At 33.5% G+C, this 27,415-nt stretch overlaps 3 protein-coding genes across 3 annotated transcripts; all 3 read left to right on the forward strand.

Moving 5' to 3' along the window:
- The first annotated feature begins 10,575 nt into the window (after positions 1–10,575).
- On the forward strand, positions 10,576–15,245 carry LOC108208355 (protein MAIN-LIKE 1-like). The gene is made up of 6 exons (XM_017378885.2): positions 10,576–10,930; positions 12,257–12,352; positions 12,443–13,135; positions 13,782–13,861; positions 13,950–14,469; positions 14,565–15,245. The coding sequence occupies exons 2-6, from the start codon at positions 12,257–12,259 to the stop codon at positions 15,021–15,023; spliced, it is 1,848 nt and encodes a 615-aa protein (XP_017234374.2). The 5' UTR covers positions 10,576–10,930; the 3' UTR covers positions 15,024–15,245.
- A 5,140-nt stretch (positions 15,246–20,385) lies between these two features.
- LOC108208427 (uncharacterized) lies at positions 20,386–21,088 on the forward strand. Its single transcript, XM_017378958.2, has one exon. It carries the CDS (start codon positions 20,450–20,452, stop codon positions 20,945–20,947), a length of 498 nt encoding a protein of 165 aa, XP_017234447.1. The 5' UTR covers positions 20,386–20,449; the 3' UTR covers positions 20,948–21,088.
- A 2,376-nt stretch (positions 21,089–23,464) lies between these two features.
- On the forward strand, positions 23,465–24,163 carry LOC108206804 (hypothetical protein). The gene has a single exon (XM_064087525.1). The coding sequence runs from the start codon at positions 23,551–23,553 to the stop codon at positions 23,995–23,997; it is 447 nt and encodes a 148-aa protein (XP_063943595.1). The 5' UTR covers positions 23,465–23,550; the 3' UTR covers positions 23,998–24,163.
- Positions 24,164–27,415: the final 3,252 nt, after the last annotated feature.

Consider the following 27,415-nt stretch of genomic DNA (forward strand, 5'->3'; position numbering starts at 1 on the left):
GAGAAAGTGGAAGATTCGATTTCTTCGACTTAGTTATAGAATTGTTTGGGATATAATGGCAAGACAATAAGAAAAACAGGAGTAATTTTTACATATATTTGTCTTAAAATTTAACTTCTTTTGGAAAGATTTAAAAAGAGAAAAAATAATTTATTTTTTCACTTATTTTAATAGTCGGACTTGGTGTATTAGCAAAATTCACCGAATTTCTATCAATTATGCGTAGAGTTGATCTTGTCAAACTTGTTGAAATTTTAAACTTGATGAATGAAAGAATTTTCCAATTTTAACATTGATGTGTTTATTGTTGATGAGCTACATTTTTGTAAAATGGTGAATAGTGGGGGACCTTGGAGAAGTTAAATGTCTGTGTGAGCTATTACAAAATTTCAGCATAATTGTTTTTGAATTATCAAAATGTTCATCTTTATTGAGATAGATTGATGTGTATTCTTAAAAATTTTAACTGTGGCTACGCAACACCAATTAACTCCGCATTAGTATGATATTGTCCGTTCTGTACCGTGATCAAGTCCGCATAGATTTGTTTTTGAGGTTCTTCCAAAAGATCTCATACTAATGCAATTCTTTGATTGCTCGTATTCAAGACAAATCTTCTTTTCTCTTTCCATTTTGGGTTGACACCTACTCTACAATCTCCCCTCAATCCAAAAACCACCAATGTTGTGGTCTTTATACTATCGCTTCTCATATGTGTTTCTCATCCCGCGGGGCACGCCGCCCAACCACTTTAGTCGGAAAGACTTTGGACACAAGTCGTCCAAGACCTCCAATCGTAGTTTTGGAAAGCCTCCCATATCACGCATCTACAACCTGCAACCGCATGATTAACTTTTTAACTATATGACTCTGATACCACTTGTTAGGATCACATCCATTATAAATTGACGTTAACCAAACACAATAATAAGCATAAAAGCAAAAAACACAAAAATTAATGTGGAAACCCCTCAAGGGAGGGTAAAACCACAAATCTAATAAATATGAATGTATTACAAGACTGAAGTCGCTCCTTCACTCAACATTATTGAATACAAATCCCTTAACTTGATCACAAAAGTGTTATCTTTTGTATTTCTCACACAACTCTCTAACTTTTGCAATATATAAAACTCCTATAAATAACTACATTTATAGGCATCACAAATATTCTAATACTAATTTACTTCAAATTCTATTTATGATAATAATTACCATCTTTTCCTATCTTGAATAGTATCCTTCCATGTTTAATATTTCTATCGAAATAGGACTACCTCAATTATCACAACTAAAATCCCTTCTCAAATTAGGATTTTTAACTTGTTAGGAATTTAGGAGGACCCCAAAAAATCCTCCCTCGATTTGAATTCCCTAAAACTCCAACTAAATTCAAAAATCTTATCTTTTTCTCAGTGTACATCTTCGTTGCTCCACCTTCTAAACAATAGACGTTCTTCTTGCTCATCACCCCTTGCAGAATCAAACCTTTTTCTTTATACACCTTGCAACTTCGCCCTCGTCCAACGAATCTGTACCCTTATTATGCCAACACGCTCAAAGATAACACATTTTTTGATGCATCTGGTACATATCTCACATTGAGAGTTTTCTTGATTGTACCATCATGGAGTTTAAGACAAATACTTCCAACTCCTTAAACCTTCATTTTCTCATCATTCCCCATAATAATATTACCAAGATCTTCACCCGTGTATCCTCAAACGTCACTCGATCCTTATATATATGCATAAAAGTAGTAGAGTCCATCACCCATTTTGATTTATTCATTACCGAATCAGGAATGATATCCTCACTCGCCATCAAAAACTCTCCATCCTCGATCACATATGTAGAGTGCACATCATAAACATTATTCTTTCTCTTCATCTCTTTAAAAGATTTCAAGTCTTCTTTAAAGTTTGGACATATCATTTGCATATGGCCCGTTTCACCATAATAATAGCACTAATTTGATGTTAATTTTTTTGTAGAATTTTGTTTTCAAATTTTTTATATAAATTTTGTTCTTGGAAACAAATACTTATATATATGTCTGTGGATTAAAATTTTTAGAAATGTATAGAGGATTCTAACCGAAGGCTTATTTTGCTTCATTGATCAGTCGGTAGGACTGACACGTTTAATAAGTTTTCGACAAGGCACACATAAAAATACAGACTTGACCATTGTAAGAATGATTTTAATATTTCGGAACAGGGCATGTGGGAGTACTTGAACATGCAATTATTTTCATGTTCTCTCGTCCAAAACATGTCATGAAAAGGTAGCTAAGCTCAATAAGGGTTTTATTTTTTCCGGATTATACTAGAGAACTTTTGGCGTGCTTTCTCCAAATGCAATGTTTGAGGGGCAATCACCAAAACAGATAGACCGAACACGACATTTTTCTATCTGCGTTTAAGTCTAATATAAATATCAAATATCATCGGTATTATAAAACTTTCTCATCATATATATCGATTAATTTTTGATAAATTCTTTTAAGGTGATCAACAGATTCGATTTATGAAATTTGATTAATTCTTCTAAGTTATTCTTAATCGAAATATATATTTAATAATTTATTATAATTAAAATACTATGTTATTTTAAATCTGAACACTTATAAATTTATGATATAGTTAATATATATTTGTTAATAAATAACTAATATAATAGTAATAATATTTTAATATTAAAAGACATCCACATGACATCTCTCTCAAAAATTAGGGTTTAAAGATGTCTCTCATCCTTTGTTTTTGTCTTTTTTTTTCAAGCTAGTCGAGGGTTTTCACTGGTTTTTCTTCGGTGTAAAGCCCGACCTCTTTATTTTCTTTAATTTTTGTTGATTTTTTCCCCAATAAAATCCAATTTTTTTGTATTCGTGTGTCTCTCCTTTTGAAACGGTTGTTTTGTCTATACTTTATTTAATTATGTTTGAATTTATTCGATGTTGGATTTGTTGAGAATGATTTCATTAGGATTTAGAAGCCCGCATAAAATTTGAGCGTAATCATGACATACGAGCTCATCTTTCACGACCAAAGATTGTTCATCCGTCAGGTTTACACTTTCGGGCATGACTATGGCTGGTATCCGGCATGTGGATAGTTGGGTGCCGCTCCTCCGATCTCAACTTATGTGATTAGGATTTCTGAACACCGGTCTAATAATGACTTTTATGTAATAAGATCAATTATGATGTTGCCACTTTTTGAGATATTAGTGCAATTTGGATCGCTTAAAATATTTTTATTTCATTTTTAACTTTAAAAATTTGTTAATCCAATGTGTTCAACAATTAGGAAACAAAACAATTACTAGTATTTGGCAAGGTATATTCCGCTTGAAAACGTAGGGTCTGGGTAGGGAAGATTTACGCAGACATATGCTACTCATAGAAGTATGGGAGAGCATGGACCGGTTCGGCTCGGTTTCGGGATAAAACCGGAAACGCAACCATATATACCCGGTTTTTAAAATCGAAAACCGCAACCGCCGGTTCGGATTCGGTTTCGATTTTAAAAGCCCGGTTCGATTTTAATCGGCTCGATTTCGGTTACAAAATCGAAAAACAAATTGAAGTGCGAAATTCAGAAACAATAATTTCATACAATAAACTGCAATCAGTGATAGAGGCATTAAGTACTGAGGGAGTGAGGGCAAATTTAATAGCAAAAGGCTCAACAATTAGTAGCAAAAGGCTCAGATTTCAGAACCAAATTGCAGCAAAAACCAAAATCTGTGTTTTTGTGTAGTTGTGCTCGAAGTCTTACAGCCTGCACCTCAAATGGGGAAGTGTCGAAGTGTGTATTAATAATACAAGCTCATTTCATCTAAATTACAAGCCCAGCTACTAAATGTCTAAATCTGTATGGCAGCTTAGGATTGATTTGCATAAATATTTTTCAAAAAATTTACAAATGTTTATATAATTTATTAATATAGATTATAAAAAAAAATATTTAATTATTTATTTTAATAATCGGTTGGGTTCGGTTTTTTCCGGTTCGGTTTTGCAATATAACCGGAACCGAACCAATTAAAATGGTTCGGTTTAATTTTTTCAATTTCGGTTTTTGACGGTTCAGTTTTGACCGGTTTGTCACGATTTCGGTTTCGGTTTGGTTTCAAATCGGTTTTTTGCTCACCCCTACATAGAAGTAAAGGAGGATGTTGATTTGATTACACATGTTTAATAAGTTTCTGACAAGAAGACACACATGAAAATACAGATTTAGCTAGTAATTGTGAGAATAATTATAATATTTCGGAACAGGACATGTGGGAGTACTTGAACATCCAAGTCTTTTCATGTTCTCTCGTTCAAGACATGTCATGAAAATGTAGCTAGCTAAGCTCAATAACTACTCTTTTCTGTAGTAGTGCTTTTTTCATGAATTATGCTAGACCCCTTTTGGCGTGCTTTCTCCAAATGCCATGTTTGATGAAATGCTTCTGTGGGTTCCCATGGTCGAGATGAGTCTCATTGGCGATGTGGATGATAAGAATTCGAAAATTTACTTCAAGACGCCGATGAGGATCGGAAAGTCTTTTGCGGCCACAGCTTTCATGGATGAGGAGGAAAAGCACAAGTATCTGCGCAAGAATCAGACAAACACTGGATATCAATCAACTTAATGAAATACAGTAGAAACTCTTTAAATTAATACTCGGTAAATTAATAAACTCTCTAAAATAATAAATTTGTCCGGTCCCGACTTGGGCCAATGTAAAAAATTGAAAAACTCGATAAAATAATAAGATAATAATTTTTCGGGAGATCCCTTTATAATTTTCGGTCCCAATAAAATCATAAATTAATAATTCACAGAAACTGAAAAAAATATATTATACTCTATTAAAATATATTACATTTACTATACAGTACTTCAAAAGTCATTATTGATTTCTTATACATTTGAACACAGTAGTTGCTAATTTAAGTTGTCATTATTGATTTCCAATAAATATGAACAGAGTAGTTAATGATTTACATTGAGTCTCAAGGTTCGCTGTAAGTTAATTCTAAGAGGTATAGACTAATTTGTCTTTTTGTTTGGTATGTACGGTGTAATCGGTTAAAAACTCTTTAAATTAATAATTATTAATTTATCGATAAATTAATAACTCTCTAAATTAATAAATTTCTCTGGTCCCGACATTATTAATTTATAGAGTTTTTACTGTACTAGCTTTATACTTTCTTATTTAAGGTAAAGATAATTTTATAATATACATGTTCGTGTGTAAGTTTTATATGTTACTGGATTGAACAAGGCTAATAAACTACTCTTGCTCAATTCAAGTGTTTGTCAATTTAATTTTACTGGCCTTTAACTCGTGCGAAGCATGGATGGTTATATAATTCGTAATTTATTTTTGTAATTTAAATTTTAATATCATTAGTATTTTAATATTAATGATTGAACTTTAATTAAATTATATTAACCAACGGATGACATTTTCTCACAGAAATTTAGTTTTTACAATTTATTATCTATTTGAAAATATTTTTTTGTTATTAATATGGGATGATTTATTATTCAATTAATTTTAAATTATATTTTTCATATTTCGTATATCTTCATATGTATGAAAAAAAAAGATATTTGCCGTGTAACATATTAGAGTTAGAAAAAATTATGTAGTTATTCGTGTTTGTATTGATATAGAACATGTTAGAATTCGAAAAAGTTATACGAAGGTTCTTATTTAAAAAAAATATTCAAAATTATATATTTATAATTTTATTTTAATGTCATTATAATTTTTTAATGAAATAATAAAGCAAGCTGCCGAAGCCTCGAAAGTTATATGCGTGTGGTAAGTCCAAGGCTCGAAAGTTATATGCGTATGGTGTTTTGGATCGGTTTAAAACTTGTATTTATTATGAGATAGATTTTTAGTGTTGTGGTCTATTTAAAACTTGTACTTATAAGAAATAAATTTTTAGTCTTATTGTTTAAGACTTGTACCTATTAAGAGATAGATTTCTAGTCTGATTCTTTTTCTTTTTAGCAAGATAATAATATAAGATAATAAGAATGACGTGTATCCTCTTGGTCACGGATTCGACTCCCGAAGGGAGCAGAATTTGTGATTATGCCTCCTGGATCAGAGCCTGTCGCGCTTGGGTGCGGTTTACCTTGGTTCACGTAGTTTGCAGGCTATTGCGTGAGCTCGTGGGTTTACCCAGTGCGCATCCAAAGGGTAGCGGCTGCGGGTTCCTACGTTATAAAAGAAAAAAAAAAAGAATGACTAAAAGAACATGACCAAATCAAAAAACATGAACAAAATTTAAGATTCAACAAATTTTTTCAAGCGCTGGAGATTAATATTACAAACTTTTAGCTAATCTGCAATTAAAATATTGACTTAAATGCATTGATGTGTATATGTTGTTTCGAGTATGTGCACTTTGTGTATTTTAGTTTTCATATCTAATATTTTGTGTACTTTCACTTGCGAGATTTTTGTAATTTGTATGCTTTAGGTTGTACTAAACCTCGTCAAACAGTGCCTGTTCGGCAACAACTTCCGGCTTTTTCCAATAAAAAATCATGTTCTATTTTTATTAACTCATTTATGTAAAAAGTTCAAAAGCATCTATAAAAAATTGAGTATTAATTTATTTCTAATCGACTTCTTTACTTTAAGGAAGAAACATTTTAATTAATCTTATCCAAACCGTCCCATAATTTTTAGTTAATTAGTTTTGATCCATCAATTATATGTTCCGGTTTGGTATCTCCTAGTCTGGGGAAAATTTTGATATGAATCTTAAAAATTTGACTTTTTCTAAAAATTATTCTCAAATCAAAATGTTGATATGAATGATATATATGTTTTATTTTAATAAAATCTTAATGTTAATTTATTGTTTCTGAAGAGACGAAAAAATATTTAGCATCATAAAATATGTAAGTTAGTTTTTAGTGTTTTAATCTTTAATAAAATTTATTTTTTAATTCATGTTTACTTATATAAATATGAATTTATTATCTATTTAAATTTTGAAATATAATAGGAATTTATAGAGATTTTATTAATTAAATTATTTGGAATTTAAAAATTAAGACGAGTATTTTTCTTGATAACGTAATTCTGTTGGCATAATAATTCTTACATTAAAAATTTCCGATCAATACGAAAGTATTTTCATAATAGTGTAATTATTATTATTATTAAATTAAAAAATTATATGATAGCCAAATTTTGATAATTTGATATTTATATTATATCATTCCACTCAAACATGATTTGGTTATTGATAGCGTATCATCACATCCCGACGAATTTGTAGCTTTTCATGTGCATGTCAAGAGTATATTCAATGGAACTCTTCAACAAGTTCTTATTCTTTAAGTAAATTAGAAAATAGTGCTTCAATATTAGGCGCCCCAAACTCTTTAAAAATTTAAGAGTATATCGTTTTTCCTCTATTTTAGAGAGAGCATCTAGTAGCTCCTAACTTCTTATTGATGAATATTATATGATTTTTCTCCCACTTCACGTCCAATTTTTCTCTCTCTTTTCACTTTTCTCTCTCATTTATATATGAATATAAAATATGAATAAAGAGCAGGTATAAAGAAGAGTATTGGAGTTTTCATATTTTTCAATGTCTAGACTCATTGAGAGCCACATATTATATTATATTTTAAAGAGTGATTTAAGAACGCATTGGCCGATGCTCTGGTCTACCGAAAGCTAATCAAATTGTTGCCAAACACCCATCTCTTCCCTCCGGCTTTTTATGTCTATTTTCATATCCTTCTTCATCTGTGCATTTGACGGAGTTAAGTGCCAACCAATGGAGGTACACTGTTTGCAAAAATCTTGAAAGTAAAGGTGCACAAAGTGCTAAATATAAAAATTAAGGTACACAAAATAAATAAAGTCGAAATAACAGGTACACAATATGCATTTACTTTGGCAATTAACCTCTGTGATGGTACATGCGACTTTCTCTAAAATTACAAGTGACCTATACTCCCACAAACATATAGAGCTTTTGTATATATGAAAAATAGGAATCATAACTCATGGTTTTAAGGAGATATCGCCAAGCTCTAAAGAAGATAGCTGTGCCCTGTCACAATGGAATATGGTGTTGAAATTAAAAGAAATATGGTGGAAGATTGGGCTTTTTCGACACGATTTTACGAGCAAAAACCAACGTGAGCCCTGGCAAAACAACCAGGGTTAAAGCTATGAACATCAAGCTGTAGATATCCATTTTTTGTTGATAAAACGGATGCAAATAATAAGAATATGTGTGTATGCGAGGTTTGTTTACAGTGCGAGACGATGCAAAGTTGATGAGGTGATACAGGGTATTGGGGGGGCTTATATATACAAACAAGAGTATAAATTAATAGATGGATATCATTAAAGAGTCTATCAAAACTTTCAACAACGAACGAGGCAGTAGTTTTATAAATTTATGAGTAGCTACTCCGTCCGTCCTTATGCGTTTTTTATGTTTACAGTTTGCACGTATTTTGAGACTTCTATAAAGTATTGTTTCATAATTTTTTTCATAATATTTTTTTCCTGAATAGAAATTTATATATCAAAATTTTATTCAGAGCAAATTTTTTTTAAAAATATATATATTATAAGATTATACTTTAAATGAGTGTTGAAAAGCGTGTCAAAAAGTAACTTAAAAAAATAGGGACCGAAGGAGTATTTATTTGCATATCAATGTCATTTCATACAGCTGCACATGCAATGTGTACAACGTAGGACTACATGCAATCACTGAATTACCAACTGCTCAATTAATTAATGGTATCCCTGAATATGGTTAAGGTTATTTCTACCGAATTAAATTGGTGCTGAAAATTTTGTCGTTATTAATTTAGATACACAATATATTAGAAAGGTAAACACGTTAAAAATTGATAATTGTAGAATAAATTCCAGTTAAAATGCATATAACCTGTGTCGGTTTCTTTTCTTTACTAGTAAATTATATGAAATTATAATCCAACGAATATCTAAATTACTTGATATCTACACGAAATATATAAATATATTTGATATGAGATATACATGTGGCCCCACCGTTTTGTATGATTTCGGTGTTAGGTTGCATCACAGGAAGATGGATGCCATAGAGATGCGACGAATGCAGATGTTTGACTTACCAGCTAACTAAACGAGTACCTCTGTTTTTTGTTGGAAGATATTAGAGCAAGTGCAATGGCGAGCCCGAGTGCTCTGCTATTCCTGTCTTTTTTCTTTGACACCTAATCAAAAGGTGATCTCTTAGAAAAACTGGGCAATACACTCCAATGCAGGTTCATAAAATTATCAGATCTGTAGTGTATAACTTGTATAAAATATGAATAAAAGAAAGAAAGTCAGTAAAAGCTGCTGCAGTTGGCCAGCCCAAGAACACGGGCCTGACCAACTTCTCTCCTCTTCTCCAGCGCTTGGAAATTAAACAGGTCCCTATCTCTCTCTTCCACATCAGCAGTTGGGCTCTGCATTGGACTTGCTCTTACTTCCTCCTCCGTCTCGGTATATATACACGTATCTTTTTGATTTTTCACTAGTTAAATTGACTATTTTTTACCAAAATTTTATATATTATATAATTCAAAAAATAAATTTTAAAAAAACATTAAAAAAGTTCTAACTTATTTTAATATGTAATTTTCTGTTTCTTAAAATAATAAATAAATATTTCTTAACAATTAGTCAAAATTAATATTTTTTAACCCCACTCGATATCCCAAATAGTCAGCCCCACCGAAAGCCTGCAAAAGGGGTGCAATAAATACCGCGAGTGTACAAGAGAAAGAGTAAAATCTAGGCTCTAGGGACAAGAATGCAAAAGTTTGATTACCAAACATAAAAATTACTCCAGTTCCCTCTCGTTTTTTTACAGTTTTTTTCACTCCTCGACATGTATTTTAAGGCGCATATAAAACATAGTTTTATAATTTATTTTTAAAAAATTTCTTTTCTGTATAAAAATATAGACGTCAAATTTTTATTCAGAAGAAAAAAAAAGTTCAAAATAATTTATCAAACTACGTTTTACAAGAGTATTAGAATATGTACCGAGTCGTCGTCCCAAATGTAAACAAATGAGGGCGGCGGAGGGAGCAGATGTACTCGGCAAGGTATATTCCGCTTCAAAGAGTACGGTCTACGGTGGGTAGGGAAGATCTACACGGACATCTGCTGCTAAGCAGAATTATTTCCGATGACATATTTTTTTTCATTTTTTCAATTGATAAAATATTAATAAATTTCAGTTAAATTTTGGTTAATTTGACCGACACAAAACTAAATGTGACAACTATATTTCGGAACAGGACGTGTGGGAGTACTTGAACATCCAAGTCTTTCCATGTTCTCTCGTTCAAGACGTGTCATGAAAATGTAGCTAGCTAAGCTCAATAACTATTCTTTTCTAGCAGTACTTTTTTCATGAATTATGCTAGACCGCTTTTGGCGTGCTTTCTCCAAATGCAATGTTTGACGAAATGACAGGCAATCACCAAAACAGATGACGGGCACCTATAAAACACGACATTTTTCGGCTCCTTCACATTACTGACCACCCGGAACAAAACTTTTACAAAACTAACCACCTATTTTTTCGTTTCACAAAACTAACCACCCTAAATAATACAGACCTCGGGCGAACATAGCAGCATGAGATAGCAGCATCCACGGGCGAACATGACAGAAAGGAAACATTATGTTCGCCCCTGCCACGGGCGAACATAGTGTGAATTAGGTGACGTGTCCTCCCCAACCAGAGGCGGACATGTGGACAAGGAACACAGCAAAAACCCCCAATTTCTCTTCTCTTCTTCACTTCTTCTCGGCAGTTTTGCAAACCAAGCTCGGAGCCGCTGTGCACAACATCTTCAAGGCGTATTAATCAGTTTTCAAGGTAAAAATCAATCTCAACTTTATTGAAAATTATGCATGCATGTGTATAAATGATATGAATTGTTTGATTATTTGTTGGTGATGAATTCAATTGCTTGTTGTTAATTGGTAGTAGATCTAAAGCATATGAGTTGTTTGAATATTTTTTGGTGATGATTGTTGTTGATTAGTAGTGGTAGTGGTAATTTTAGTTTAGATTTGTACTTGAATGTAGAAAATTGTTAGTTTGAAAATTAGGTTAGCTAGCTTTAAAATTAAAAATATTGGTTTAGAGAAATTGTTTTGTGTTAAGAGTAGATTAAATATAATCACCTTAATTTTAGTTATTTTTAATTAAATTAAATTAAATTAATTCGAAATTAAAAGTAAATTTAGAGAAAATATTTCGAATATAATAAATAATATAAAATAAATGAAATATTACAATATTAGCATATTTTTAGATTTGTAAAAAAAATGAAATCACAATATTTCGAATAAATTAAATTATATGACAATTAGTAGTTGGTGATGATTGTTGTTGATTAGTAGTGGTAGTGATAATTCTAGTTTAGATTAGTAGTGGTATTATTTACGTAAAGAGTAGATTAAATATAATCAATTTAATTTTAGCTTTTATTGAATTTAATGAAATTAAATTAAATCGAATTAGTTGGCCTTGGTTAGCTTTAAGCATGGGTTAGTTCGATAAGAAAGACTTTGAATAAAACTCAACGACTCCCTTAAATTTAGGAAATACGTTTTTTTTATTAGAATAAAAATTTAAATTATATAATGTTATATTATTCCAATAAATATAAAAAATCAGATTTGTTAAAATAGTTAGAGATAATTATTTCGAATTTAAAATTAATTAATAATGTAAAATAATAAATATAGTACAATCTTTGGGATTACAATTAATATTATAAATATAATCAACATAATTTGAGTTTTTATAAATTTAATTAAATTAAATTAATTCGAATAATATAATATAAAATAAAAAAATTGAAATGAAATTAAATTTAAATTAAATTTAATTAAATTTAATTAAATTTAAATAAATTAAATTAAATTAAATGAAAATATAATATAAAATAAAAAATTCAGATTTAGTTAAGTTAAATTAAATAATATAATTTAAAATAAATTTAATTAAATTAAATTTAAATGAAAATATAATATAAAAAAAAATAAGATTTGTAAAATTAGTTAGACATAAATACAATTAAAATTAAAATCACAATGTTATATTATTACAATTAAAATGAAAATTATTTCGAATATTGGATTTAATGAAACAATTTCAAATTTAATAACAAATATTTTGAATTTAATTTCGCAGATGAATGTCGGTCGTTCTGGTCCCGGACCTTTAGACGGGAGTTTGTTGACATTACAGTCTGTGCACAGGTCTCAGGTTGTGTGGGACAACGTAGAGGTAAACTCCTTCTTTAGTGCAATTTTTTTTACATTTGTATGAGTCTGTAGCCTATAGGGACTAATATTTTGTGCACTACAATTATTTCAGCCACCCCCTGATTTCAGATTGAGGACAAACTTTGGGGAGTATTGGAAGGCAGTTCGAGCCCACAGACCGCATCAGATGATCATGGATGCAATCAGGGATTTAGGATTTGATTGCATATTTAGGCTGGGACAGTTCAAGCACGACAGGGGTTTGATTACAGCCTTTATCGAGAGATGGCGTGGAGAGACGCACACCTTCCACCTGCCGTTGGGAGAGGCCACTATCACTCTTGAGGATGTTCATCACATTCTCGGGTTACCCACTGAGGGTGATCCACTGATCCTCCGTGGAGCGAGTAGCAGCGTGGAGGAAAGGCGCGTGCTAGTAGGCGAATTTCTTGGGCTGTTACCAGAAGCCAAGGACGATGTTAACCGAGGTGGTTTAAAGATCAAATGGCTTGTGGATAACTTCGGGTCTTGTGAGCGGTTGGAGCAGTTGGATCCAGAGGATATAGGTTATGGTGTACAGCTTACCTACCATATTCGGGCGCACCTACTATGCGTTATTGGATCATTGTTCCCCCACAGCAGCGGGAACCGCGTGCAGCTTGACCTTCTATGGTTAATGAGGGACATGGACCAGCTGCGTCGGTATAGCTGGGGTAGTGCTGTTCTTGGCTTCCTATACCAGAAGCTATGTTCTTCTAGCAGGGCTAACTGTACTGATTTCTGTGGCTACGCCACATTGGTACAGGTAATACTAAACCAACCACAACTTTCTTTCTCGTCTTTATTGTTGCATTATTTATTCATCATGTGCACTTGTACTAACCTTGCCGCTAATTTTTTCGAATTATAAAATTGGGAAAATTAGTGTAGATCTCATATTTTGAATGAATTAAAAATTAGACTTGATTAGTAATTTGTTTGATAATTTATAATGGGTTTTGTTAGTTGGTATTTGGTAGTAGCTTATGTTAGTGATAATTTTAGTTTAGATTAGTAGTTGGTGATGATTGTTGTTGATTAGTAGTGGTAGTGATAATTTTAGTTTAGATTAGTAGTTGGTGATGATTATTGTATTATTTACGTTAAGAGTAGATTAAATATAATCAATTTAATTTTAGCTTTTATTGAATTTAATGAAATTAAATTAAATCGAATTTAAAAGTAACTTGACACCATTAAATTAAATAGATTAGTAGTTGGTGATGATTGTTGTTGATTAGTAGTGGTAGTGCTAATTTTAGTTTAGATTACTAGTTTAAATTAAAAAAATCAGATTTGTAAAAATAGTTAGAGATAATTATTTCGAATTTAAAATTAAGTAATATTTATTTCTCGTCTTTATTGTTGTATTATTTATTCATCATGTGCACTTGTACTAACCTTGCCGCTAGGTGTGGATTTACGAGCGCTTTCCGTCACTAGCGCCTAGGCACAGGGGTCAACCCTTGTTCGAGTACCCGCTGGCGCTGAGGTATGTTGTCACTCCTTTTGTTGATTAACTTCAATTCATATTTGTTGCATGTATAACCTCTGAGCACTTATGCCAACTTCCACTGTAGGTGGAAGGCGCCACTTAGGCGTTGTCAGGTGCCGCATGCGCAGAGCCGCATGACACAATATGAGTTGGATGCGTTGACACCCCGACAGTTTCGATGGAGGCCATATGCTGATTTACCTGCAGAGCATCACCCGGAGGCCACTGTGTACTTGCGTTGGACGGCTCCCGCCCCCATGATGTACATGTCCTACGTCGAGTGGTGCTACACGGACAGGGTGACGAGGCAGTTTGGTTTTATGCAGGGTGTACCATATTCCTCTCCCTACCCTAATCATCAGGACCTGCACGACCACTACAACGAGCAGGTTGATTGGATGTACGCGAGGGAGCCATTTGTTGATCTTTGGGATACGCGCATGGAGCGTGCCCTCGCATCTCCTCCACTTATGCATGGCGAGGGTTGCACTGCCTCATACCTGCCATGGTTCCACAGGGTCACACGTCGAATCATCATTAACCCCTTACACTGGCCACAGCAGGAGGGTGCCTTCCAGGGAACACAGCTCTCGCCACAGGAACTGGTAAATATACATGCTTAAATATACATGCTTAAATATACATGTTATCCGCTTCTTTTGTACACTGTTCTGACTTAAATATACATGTTTGTAAACAGGAGGAGCAGTTATCCGCTATGCAGCGTGCCATTGACCCTTATGCTCCTGATTTGGGTCTGGCAAACCATATTTTACAGGATATGGTTACTCGTGTACAGCGTCGACCTGCGGAACAGGCCCCTGCCAGACCTAGGGCACGGGCTCCTGCAGGGCGTAGGGGACGACCACCAGTCACACCGGTAGTGCCCGAAGAGGGCACTTACTACACCCATGTGGGTAGCTCACACCTTGCAGGCACCTCACATTCTGCAGGTCATGATGGAGCAGGTACTTTTGAGGCTGGTGGTTGGTCTCCATTCATTCAGCCTTCTACATCTGAGGGGGTTCCATGGCCCCAAAGGAGCAGATTAGGGGATGATGAGGCACAGGACGATGAGGGTCCGTCACAGGATCACTTGTCAGAGTCATATGTATATCGTCCAACTCTACTCGCAAGGACTTGTCATATCAAACTTTAAATATGAGTACTCTACTCGCCCCTTCAAATTGCAGTTACTGTTCTTCTGTGCATGCATTACAACTTTGACTGAAAAAGATACAAGAGGTTCTGCAAGAAGACATGGTTCACATGTGTACAGCAATAAGCATGACATGATAGCTTGACAACACACTCCAACTCTACAGTAATATGCATGCTTTGTATAAAGTACCTGCAAAAGAAAGCTGAAGAAAATTTCAAGATACCCTAGACAAAAAAGCAGCAGAGACTTGTCATTTCGAAATTTTAAACTTGCAAGAAGAGCAGTGCAGGGAGTTGCCATAATACAAATTTTGAATTATGTCATAACTGCAACTACTTTTGAATATACATAATATTACAACAATAATTCAATGTGGAGCTGTCCTATAAATATGTTCTCCCCCATACATTCAACACATACACTTCACTCAATTTGAGTCAAATTGGAAATGAGTCACTCAATTGATACATTTGGACGAAACGAGTCACCAACGTGATATTTATCCCATAAATAAACTTAAAGGAAACAGAAGCATTACATAAACTTAAACGAAACAAAAGCATTACATAAACTAAATTTACATAAACTTAAAGAAAATTACATATTGTTTTCAAATGAGAACATGACATAAGTTCTCAATCCTTGGTGATGTCCACAATATAGTCGGAACCATATTCTTCGGTTTCATCATCATCGTCCTCAGCGTCAACATCTCCCCAAATTGCCCAATAATCAGCTTCATCACGTGCATCAAGTTTAGCCTGCAATGCATCGCATTCTTGCTCAATTCCAGCCATGTATCGATTGTAGCGATCATCAGAAAATGCAACACCCAATGGACGAAGTCTGTCTTCTAAAAGTTTATCAACTTCAGGATAACGTCTGCCCTCATCCTCAACCTCCTGCTCTGTCGGCACCCAATCTTTGCCGTTTCGAGCTCTCCTAGTAGAAAACTTACGTTGCAAATAGTACGCATGATCCCGCTTGATCTCCAACGTCTGTGGTGGTTTGCTTTTAGGAGGTAATGCAGGTCGTTGGTTGTTTAGGTTGCTGCGCATCCCTCCCAACAATAGCTCCGGTTGTTGTCTTCTCTGTTGTTGCCGTTGCAGGCGTTTTTCGTATCCGGGGGACATTGGCCTTTTACCCTTTTCCATGTTGGTGCAGTTGAAGTAATGAAAGAAATATTGTTTTCGATGTATTTTCGTAGTTGAAATGTTGAAATTGAGTTCAATTTATAAGGCAACTGGCCAAGGAATTAATGTTAGGCAAAAAATCTTAGTAATTGGAGCATGGAGAGCTGCAACATATAAAGAGAAACATACTGTGCATGAATAGTAGGCTAGCTAGTTGAATAATTGGTGCTTCACAAGTGTAATAATGCATAGGAGGTGACTATACGTATACTGTGCATGAGCAGGACGAGTTATAATTGCTCCTTTGATAAAAGGGGTTTCAAGCACTAGAGTACGAAACAGAAGCATTTACATAAACTTATTGCTTATGGTGTTAAAGCAATAAATAAACGGGATAAATAAACGGAATAAAAACTTCTCCTATTTATTTTTATTTAAATCAAATAAAACAATCAAAAAATTAAAAATAAATAGTTGATAAAATTTTAAAAATCTAAAAATATTAGCAAAAATAGTAGGACTCGGAATCTTTCATTTTGGATGTAATACCATTCATAAAAAATGTGTGAAACTCAATATATAATATTTTCAAAATTTCCACTAACGATAGAGTAATATTTTTGATACAAATTTTTCTAATGAGAACAGTCGTATCTTATAATGCAGAGGTTCACATGATCAACAGTAGGGCATAAATTAAAGGTTCTGCAAAAAGAAAAGCTGCAGGTCACTAGTAATGCATTATTTTCAAGGGGGATCAATGAATTACAACTTTGACTGAAAAAGATACAAGAGGTTCTGCAAAAAGACATGGTTCACATGTGTACAGCAATAAGCATGACATGATAGCTTGACAACACACTCCAACTCTACAGTAATATGCATGCTTTGTATAAAGTACCTGCAAAAGAAAGCTGAAGAAAATTTCAAGATACCCTAGACAAAAAAGCAGCAGAGACTTGTCATTTCGAAATTTTAAACATGCAAGAAGAGCAGTGCAGGGAGTTGCCATAATACAAATTTTGAATTATGTCATAACTGCAACTACTTTTGAATATACATAATATTACAACAATAATTCAATGTGGAGCTGTCCTATAAATATGTTCTCCCCCATACATTCAACACATACACTTCACTCATTTTATTGTTTGTCATTGCAACACTTCTTCTTTTAATCGCTTCAATCACCCCAAAATGGATAAGGGCAAGGCACCAATGACCCCCGGCTATGAAAAACGCCTAAAAAAACAAGAGAGAAGACAACCGGAGCTATTGTTGGGAGGAATGCGCAGCAACCAGAACAACCAACAACCGGTCGTGCAACAAAAGCGTCGCCCACCAATGGGACGGATGGCGACGAATCAGCATCCAGGGGGGGCTCCAATGAGCCTTAAAGAGGAGATCTTACAGGAGAAACGTCGCCAGGCCGAAGAGCACGCTCGAGAGCTGGCCCAGATGAAATTCAACAACTCTTGCCGCAAGTTTACTACTAGGAGAATCAGAAAGGGCAAAGATTGGGTGCCGACATATCAGGAGGTATTAGACGAGTCCGAACGTTATCCTGAAGTTCAACAACTTTATTTTGACAGACTTCGTCGGTTGGGTATCCCATTTTCTGATGCTCGCTACAATCGATACATGGCTGGAATTACGAAAGAATGTGATGCACTGCAGAAGAAACTTGATGCACGTGAAGAAGCTGAATTTTGGGAAGTATGGGGAGATGTGCCAAATTTTCTTTATGATTGCAATGAAAAGCATACCTCGGTGGCCGCTGATGCTGAAGATGATGATGAAGATTATGATTCCGACTATTATGTCGACATAACTCAGGATTGAGAATATTAAAGACCTCGAACTTATCAAATGTACTTTTATTTGCAGTTTTTATTTTTGCAAATCGGAATGATATGAGCAATATCTATTTATATTAACCTAAACAAAATTATTCATATTACCGAAAAAACCACATATTTTAGTGCTTATTTTTTATTATTGTTAATCCAAGAATTACATAAACTGAGGGATGTGTAATTTAAAGGAAACACAAGCATTACATAAAATTAAAAGAACACAAGCATTACATAAAATTAAAGGAAACACAAGCATTACATAAAGTGAAAATAAAATTACATTTGATTAAAATAATTAAAATATTTGAAATGACAAGTCTCTGCAGTTCTTGTATCTTCTTGAGTCAAACTTGTAATGCAGTAGAACAGTAGCTGCAATTTAAAGGGGTGAGTAGACAACTCATAATTAAAGTTTGATATGACAAGTCCTTGCAGTTTGATATGTTATTGAAGGATGCAGTTATTTCCCTTCAAAATAATGCATTTACAAGTGGCTAAAAATCTTTCCGGATCTGATTATAATTTTGGATTTTACAAGTCCTTTGGCTTTAAGTCTAATGCAGCCTTACTTTCTGCAGAACCTTTACTTTATGACATACTGTTCATCATGTGAACCTCTGCATTATGAGATACTACTGTTGATCATGTGAATATCAGCATTATGGGATACAACTGTTGATCATGTGAATATCAGCATTATTTCGTTGCAATGTTATGCTGTGCCTATAAATAGGTTCACATACAATATGCACAATGCACACACAACCATAGACCTCACAGAAGATATAGTTCATCATAAATCATGAGTTACACACCAGGTGATCTGTTTGTTGCCATGGGTAGAAAATGGTGGTGTGATGATGACTTTACCTACTCTTTAAACCCTAATTTACGATACTCCCCTCAGTCGATTACCACCATGTTGAATGAGTGGGAGTGGCGTGTGCGTAGGCATGAAGTGTGCATGGAACGTTGTGCACTAGCTGGGATTCCGATTCCTAAACGAAGGGCTCGTACTATGCCTCGAGAAACGCCGCAGCAGCTGGAGGCCGCCCTCTTCAGAGCGAGAGAAGAGGAGAATCGCATGAATCTGCGACTGCATCGTCAGAGTCTATACGATGATGCTCGGATGTTTCGGGAAGAAGGGGACCGGTTTAAGGAACAACAATACCTTGCATTGGTCACCACTCCGGATTATTATTCTGATAGTGTAATGTCGTCCGAGGACGATTAAGTGGTCTGTAGTTTCGTCGTGATTTGTTTTCTGCTTTTCAATTTAAGTTGTGTTATCGTTGTTTGTTTTAATATCTTCTATGAATAAAATTGTTGTGTTTGATCAAATGCATTCGGGACAAGATATTACAGGACGTTTTCGGATTAACAAAAACAAAACAATAATAATATTATTTATCTTTTATGAGCTTAAATATGACCTTAAGTATTAAAATACTACAATATACAATAATATTACATTTTTATATAAAATAATTTTGTAATATATAATATAATATTATAAAATATAATAATATAAATAATATATCACAATTTCCCTCGAATTGAACTGAAGTGAAGTGAAGATTGCAGAAGTCAAATTCCCCCTTCTATGTTCGCCCCTGTGGGGGGCGAACATATATGTTCTCAGTTTTGTTGTTCGCCCCTGGTGGGGGCCTGCAGCAAATTAACTTTGTGTGGTGTTCGCCCCTGGATGATTATGAATTAGGGTGGTTAGTTTTGTGAAGTGAAAAAAAAGGTGGTTAGTTTTGTAAAGTTTTTGTTGCGGGTGGTTAGTAATGTGAAGGAGCCACATTTTTCCATCCACATGAATCATCAAGCTGCCCGACCAACCTACCTTCATAATAAAATAATATACTATAAATTTTAGATCGTGTCTATATGAATTTATTTTCGAGCATCTGCCAAAAATTTCGTATTTTCAACTCTTAACAGTTGCTTGTGCTGCACGAATGAAGCTGTTAATTAGGTAACCTAAACTAAACGAGCAAACATACATAATAGTGTTCTACTAATCCTCTTCGGTAAGCAATCTTGCCATAGGTAGCTCAACTGCCATATACAATGTGACTACAGACATACAATGTGACTACAGACGCCGTTTGGATGAAATTAAAATAAGTGCTTCTTGTTTAAAAAATAAATAAAAGTTAGAAGCCAATAAGTGATTAAAGTGTTCAGGGAAAAAGTAGAAGTCATGAAATAAAAGTCAGGATTCTTAGTTGCTTATAAATATTTCTTTACTTTTTACACAAACGATACGAATAAGTGCTTTTAACTTATAACTCGGAGTTCCACCCAAACACCCCATACCCCTTCTTACCTATCTTACATTTTGTATAAATCTGCAATAAGCATTCCAACCCTATTCATTCAACCAACTCATCTCTTCTTTCTCTCGAAAACAATTCACTTCAGCACAATGTCCGCAGAAATCAAGCACGCAAACCACTCCGACTCAGTCGCAGCCGAACGCGTGGGAGCCGAGGTCGTGCACGGAGCCGAAGCCTGTTACAAACAATCCATAGAGCTCCTGGAGGAGCTAGGGTTTCCCAAAGGCGTGCTGCCTCTCAGAGACCTCGTCGAATGCGGCAGAGTGAGCGAAACAGGATTCGTGTGGATGAAACAGAAGGCGCCGTACGAGCATTTCTTCGCCGCGACCAACACTCGTGTCAGCTACTCAACCGAAGTGACTGCGTACGTGGAAAAGTCGAAGATGAAGAGGATGACTGGAGTGAAGAGCAAGCAGCTGCTTCTGTGGGTTCCCATAGTCGAGATGAGTCTTATTGGCGATGTCGATGATAAGAATTCGAAGATTTACTTTAAGACGCCGATGGGGATTGGAAAGTCTTTTGCGGCCACGGCCTTTATGGATGAAGAGGAAAAGCACAAGTATCTGCTGGATTCAGGCAAAAACTAGATATGATGAATTAACTTATAATGAAATGCTGCTATATACTTTCTTATAAGCTGAAGATAATTTTTACAATATACATGTTCGAGTGTGGTTTTTATATGTTACTACTAGTTTCAACAAGGCTAATAAACTACTCTTGCTCAATTCAGTTAGGTCTTTTATTCTCATTAAAAATTATAAAATCGTAAAGTTTGAGACTGAGATCACGATCAAACTAACTCACATTTGCTTTACGGTGTTATTGTCATTGTAAATTGTTAAAACTATATGAAATCATGTTACGATCGTTTATAAGTCCACCAATTATTATTTTAGTTCATTTTTTGATGAATTAAAATGTTGATTACATGTTTTTATATTAAACAAATATATATTTTCAACTCTCGGTAAAAATATTCAAAAATATACTCCATATGTCCCTCTCATCTCTTTACATTACTATAAATAGTAAGTTTTTCTCATCATTACACCCATTATCTTCCCCTACTATCTCATATTTAACTATAAAAACTACTATTACACCCATTACTTTCCCCCACTATCTCAAATCACCCATTACTTTCCTCCACGTACTATCTCAAATCTATTATTAAATATTGATACGTCTTACCATTTTACCCACTTTTCATCTATCTTTACTCATTTTTTATACATTGTCTTGGTCTCCGTGTCCCTCTCCAATATAAACAATGTAAACAATTGAGGAGGACGGAGGGAGTATATATGAAAAATTAAAGTGTTGTATAAAAAATATATATTTGTCAATTTTGGTAGAAGGGAAAAATAATAGAGGTCATGTGATAGACATGGAGACTTGAAACTTGTGTTTCCAAACGACCACCATTCTACTCCTAACTAACGTAAAATGTGTAATATCTGCAGTATAGATATATAATCATAATCAAATGTGCCGGTAAAGCCATTGTTGACTGATCAGATCAAGACAAGAACGACAGCACATGTGAAAAGCACAGGTATTGGCAAGAAAAAGCTTGCGCAATTGCGTTCGTAATAGTATATCGGGGCGATAATAGTGGAGAAACATATCCGATCATGTATGAGCTTGAAAAAAAATTTATTTAACTAGAATTTTTAGAAATTTTTATAGGTTCAATATCTCTACTCTCTCTTAAGAAATTCTGCGAGATTGTTAATCTATTTTATTAATAAAAAATTCATTTCCATACTCATCTACCACTTTTCCTTCTCTTCTATATATTAACAAAATATAGAATATAAAAAATATTGTTAGAGTCTATCTTTTTGAAAATTTACCAACTTTAAGTTGTCAGCTGACTTAAAATTAAAATGAAATCAAAATTTATTTTTAATCAAAAATTGGTGCGATGTATTTTTTGAACAACTTACCTATTACAGTTTTTTTTATTAAATTCAATTTATCACCCAAATAAAATCATAATTCATATATAATATGAAATTAACAAAACTGAGAAATCTATTATATATCTAAAAGAGCAATTGTGATCATTTTTTAAAATTTAATTTTTCCCCATAAATTTTGTAACTTTTTATATTATGGCTGATTTTCGAGCTATTAATCAAATCTCTTACCAATTAGACATCGATTTAACCGAATTTTATCAAATCGGATCGAAATTCGTCCGATTATCGATTAATCCGTTAATTCGGCCGATTTTTAGAATGTAATTATTATGATCAATAAAATTTTATATATATATATATATATATATATATATATATATATATATGTATATATGTATATATATATATATATATATATTAGAATGATATGATTATAAATATAATATATGACAAAGACTCTAATTCGGCAAGAATCTCATTTCTTATAACAGATTTTCAAAAAAATTAGGTGAGTGGTATATTAATTATATAATAAAACTTTTAATATTGTATATTTTTTGTATTTATATTGTAATAAATATCATAATAGTGAGGATATGTGTACATATATACATCAACATAGGAGTCGTTTGGGTAAATTTAAAAAAATGACTTATTTCTTAAAATAAAAAGTGAACTATTAGTGAGAAGTAAGTCCAGAGTTAGAAGTTTACTAAAATGTTTGAAAGAAAATGGAAGTCCTAATAAAAAGATGGAATTTTTGGCTTCTTATATATTCTGACTTTTTACACAAGTCAAGAAAAGTAGAAAATGACTTTCTTAAAGAAAGAAGCCGAAAGCGGGGCAGCCTAACATACACATGACATGACTTCAAATACAAACAAATATTATATTTAAATTACGTTTATAATACAAATAATCTTAATTTAGAAAAGATGAACCAAAAGATATGAGATATATTTAAAAATAATTTAAAACAACCCGTGCTTTGCGCGGGTTAAAAAGCTAGTTAAACTATAATTTATCACAATAAATATTAAATAACTGTAAATCATGGCTCACTATTTTAAACTCCCGTGTTCTAGAAACATGCCCTCATCCATAAATTTAATTATATTTTATTGTTATATTAATTAGTGGGCTATACATATTCTTCTGGCCAGGCTGACAGTCCATCAGGAGGCCCAACAACTCATATTACGCTTCACTATTCCCTGTTTGGCCGATTCTAAAACACCCCATTTTTTCAAGAAAATCAAAACATGTTAGGGTTAACTTCACTCCCAAATCCCCAAACCCCATTTCCAATTTCACTCAACCAATCACACCCCACCCCAAAATCCCCATTTCCCAGATTTCAATCCCCACCCTTCAAAACTCACCCTCAGAAAATGCAAAAAAAGTTCATTGTTCATGCAAACCAAGATAAAGACAGCGCCAAAAATGGGTTTGAAAATGGTGGGGTTGGAGATAAAGAGGATATAAAGAAAGAAAATGAGATGCCCAAGTTCAATTTCAGATGGGTTGATTTGGTTCTTGACCCGGATCCACAAAACATTGTAGCTGTTGCATTGACAGGTCTGTTGACATGGGCTAGTGTGCAAGTGTTGTGGCAGTTGTTTTTTATATCCTTGGCTATTTTGGTTGCTGCTCTTAAGTACTCTTTTATTGCTGCTGTTTTGCTTTTTATTCTCATTACTCTTCTTTAGCTGTTGTAAAGTTATTTATAGGTTTTTCGAGGTTATGTGCACATATAATTACAATTGGAAGAATATATCTTTATTGCAATTGCTACTTGTATATCATGAGTTTTGGAGGAATGCTACTTGGAATATATCGAGTTTGATGCTGTGGAATTATTAGTTGTTCTGGTCATTTTGGATAACATCCGTTTATTGAAACTTGTTGGAATTCTAATGCCTATGAATGATGAGTTCGGTTCATAATGTTTATAATTTAGAGCATGGAGATCAAATGGTTCAATTGAAACTGATGGTGAGTGATTGTATAGTTTCGAGTTAAAAATGGATGTCAATACTTTTTCTCGCTAGTTACAACCATGGGTCATCGTACCCCACTGGCACAGGCTATAAATTTTACAAATAATGCAAAGTCTAAGTATGAGTGTGTATCTACCAGTGTCATCTTTCTTGAGAATTTTGTATGTTAAATTTCTGGTATGTGTGTTCAATGTTCAGTGACGGAACAAAGGAAAGAATTCTGTGTCTGGATATGTAGTACAACATAGTGTGAACAAAAGTCATTTTGAGGACTATTTAAATTTTTCTTTAGTAAATATATGATTATATTTGGTGTGAAAACTTAGTGTATTTACTTATAGGTTCAATATGTGGGCATAGTAGGTTATATGTAATTAGCCGAATTGTATTGTTTCTTAGTTCATTAGGTTATTTTATTAGGTATTATATTCTCTATAAAATGATGTAATTCCCCCACATTATCCAAGGCGTAATTGTCGAGATAGTTTTAATATTGAATTGAGTCTCTCTTTCACGGGTTGCAACTTGTGATCCTTAGCTTTTCTACCTTTTGTGGTTAAGAAACTTTTTGGGGTGGTGGATTTGCCACGGTGAAATGTGAATCCACCCAAGTTTAAATTTTTATCGTTTTTATACGATATATTCATCTTTTTCTGAATCTATCGTGCATCACATTTGGTGAAAACATCCCATTGCTTCGTAGGCAAGGCAGTGACATACATATGCATTTGTAATTTTATTTAAAATGTATATATGTTGCAACAGAAATTTGAAGTCGCTTTCCCCACCTTGTACCCTTGTTTAAAATTTAAATCTTTAAATATCTTAATTTTACATAGATTTATAATTTATTAAATGTGTTTTAATTTTTTGGATATGATTGCACTAAGTAAAAGGTTTGAGCAGGAAGCATTTTTAGCTGATATGTCAATGGAAAATAAGGAAGAGGGCCCCTGCCCTTGTTTAAGTTGTAACATTGTGAAGTTCGCAAACAGAAACTAAACCAATGATTAGAATTGATCGGGGGTTGTAATAAAAGCCATGGGTTGCATACTAGTGTTGAATGCTAACTTAGGCTTGTCCCATCTATAATTGATCCCCTAATTGAACATCTCAGCTTTGAATATGCTTCCTGCTATGATCATAACCTTGACGCTGATCCTCTCTTTTCTCAGTCTACAAGTCCCACGAGAACACAATTTTCTGCTTTAAATCATGTATGAGTATTTAATCTGTTCCCTTATATTAATGAGAAATTACTATACTCTGTATATTCCTCGATAACTGATTCGATATTATTTTAAAAGCTGTTGTTGGGTATGTTTACACATTTCTGAGTTTGTTTATAATGAAATGATAAATTGTTACATGTTATTTATTTTGTAATAATGATATGATGGCTTTTAAAGAAGCTTTTAAACTTAATTACAGGAACTAAATATATAGTCAATTCACAATTGGCTTTATATATATGTGTTGCAGCAGAAATTTGAAGTCGTTTTCCCCACCTTGTACCCTTGTTTAACATTTAAATCTATAAATATTTTAATTTTACATAGATTTATAATTTGTTACATGTGTTCAATTTTTTTGGATATGATGGCACTAAGTAAAAGGTTTGAGCAGGAAGCGTTTTTAGCGGATATGTCAATGGAAAATAAGGAAGAGGGCCCCTGTCCTTGTTTAAGTTGTAACAATGTGACGTTCGCAACCTCTTCAACAGAAACTAAACCAATGATTAGAATTGGTCGGGGGTTGTAATAAAGCCATGGGTTGCATACTAGTGTTGAATGCTAACTTAGGCTTGTCCCCGCATCTACAATTGATCCTCTAATTGAACATCTCAGCTTTGAATATGCTTCCTGCTATGATCATAACCTTGACGCTGATCCTCTTTTTTCTCAGTCTACAAGTCCCACGAGAACACAATTTTCTGCTTTAAGTCATGTATGAGTATTTAATCTGTTCCCGTTATTTGATTTGTGACTACTTTTGTTATATTAATGAGAAATTACTATACACTATACTCTGTATATTCCTTGATAAGTAATTCAATATTATTTTAAAAGCTGTTGGGTTTGTATACACATTTGTGAGTGTGTTTATAATGAAATGATAAATTGTTACATGTTTTTTATTTCGTAATAACGATATGATGGCTTTTAAAGAAGCTTTTAGACTCGACTACAGCAACTAAATATATAGTCAATTCACAATTGGTTTAAAGACGGTTGTTTATTTTATAGTGTCAATTTTAATAGTTTGGAATTACAGCTGGTATGTGTATATGAAAGTAAACTCATTTGTGTTTATAACAATAAGCTTATCACTATGGCTGTTATCCTACTGATTGTGACCTGTGGATTTATATGGAAGACTGCACTTTTGTAGTTCTTTTATGGTTCCGCAATTATAAATTCACAAGGTGATGCCCTCTAAATGCATCGTTTTCCAATGCCTTCAGTTTCAACTGTTTTGGTAATTCATCTTAGTTACCCACCCTTAAATTTACTTTTATAATGTCTGTTTCTAACCATGATGTTATGGTCTCTAGTCCTATAAAGCATTATCAAATAGTGGTTTTGTTCATTTCTTAAATAGGGATAACTTTGAGCTTTACAGGATCATGATATGTATACCTAAAGACGCACTTCTGCTATGAGATTAATATTCTCGAAAGCATGTTTCATATTATACTATCCAATATTAGGAATCTATAATGAATGTAAAATATTGGAGATTGGAAGTGGTGCAAAGCTGTTAATCAACAATAGTAGGATGGGAACTGCTACTTGTTCTTATTGCTAATATGAGAAGAAAAAAAACCTACATAGAGATTCTGAATTCTTGGTTTATTACAAGAGGTTGATTGAGTTCACATTCTTATCAATTGGTTTATAGCGTTGAGGGTTACCCCTCTCTTTGAGGAATTATGGGGAAGATTGTGTTGGTGGTTGAGTTTTGGACGAAGAGGGAACAGTTCACATTTATAGCAGTTGCCTGTTGCCCTATAGCTTGCCTGACTTGCTCTCACCTCTTGGAGGTTTGAGATTCTGTACTAACTACGGGGGATTATGGGTTGGAGGTAGAGTTTTGGACGAAGAAGAGGTTGATCAAGTTCACGGTT

This window comes from Daucus carota, chromosome 2, assembly GCF_001625215.2.
Source record: "Daucus carota subsp. sativus chromosome 2, DH1 v3.0, whole genome shotgun sequence".
NCBI lineage: Eukaryota > Viridiplantae > Streptophyta > Magnoliopsida > Apiales > Apiaceae > Daucus > Daucus carota.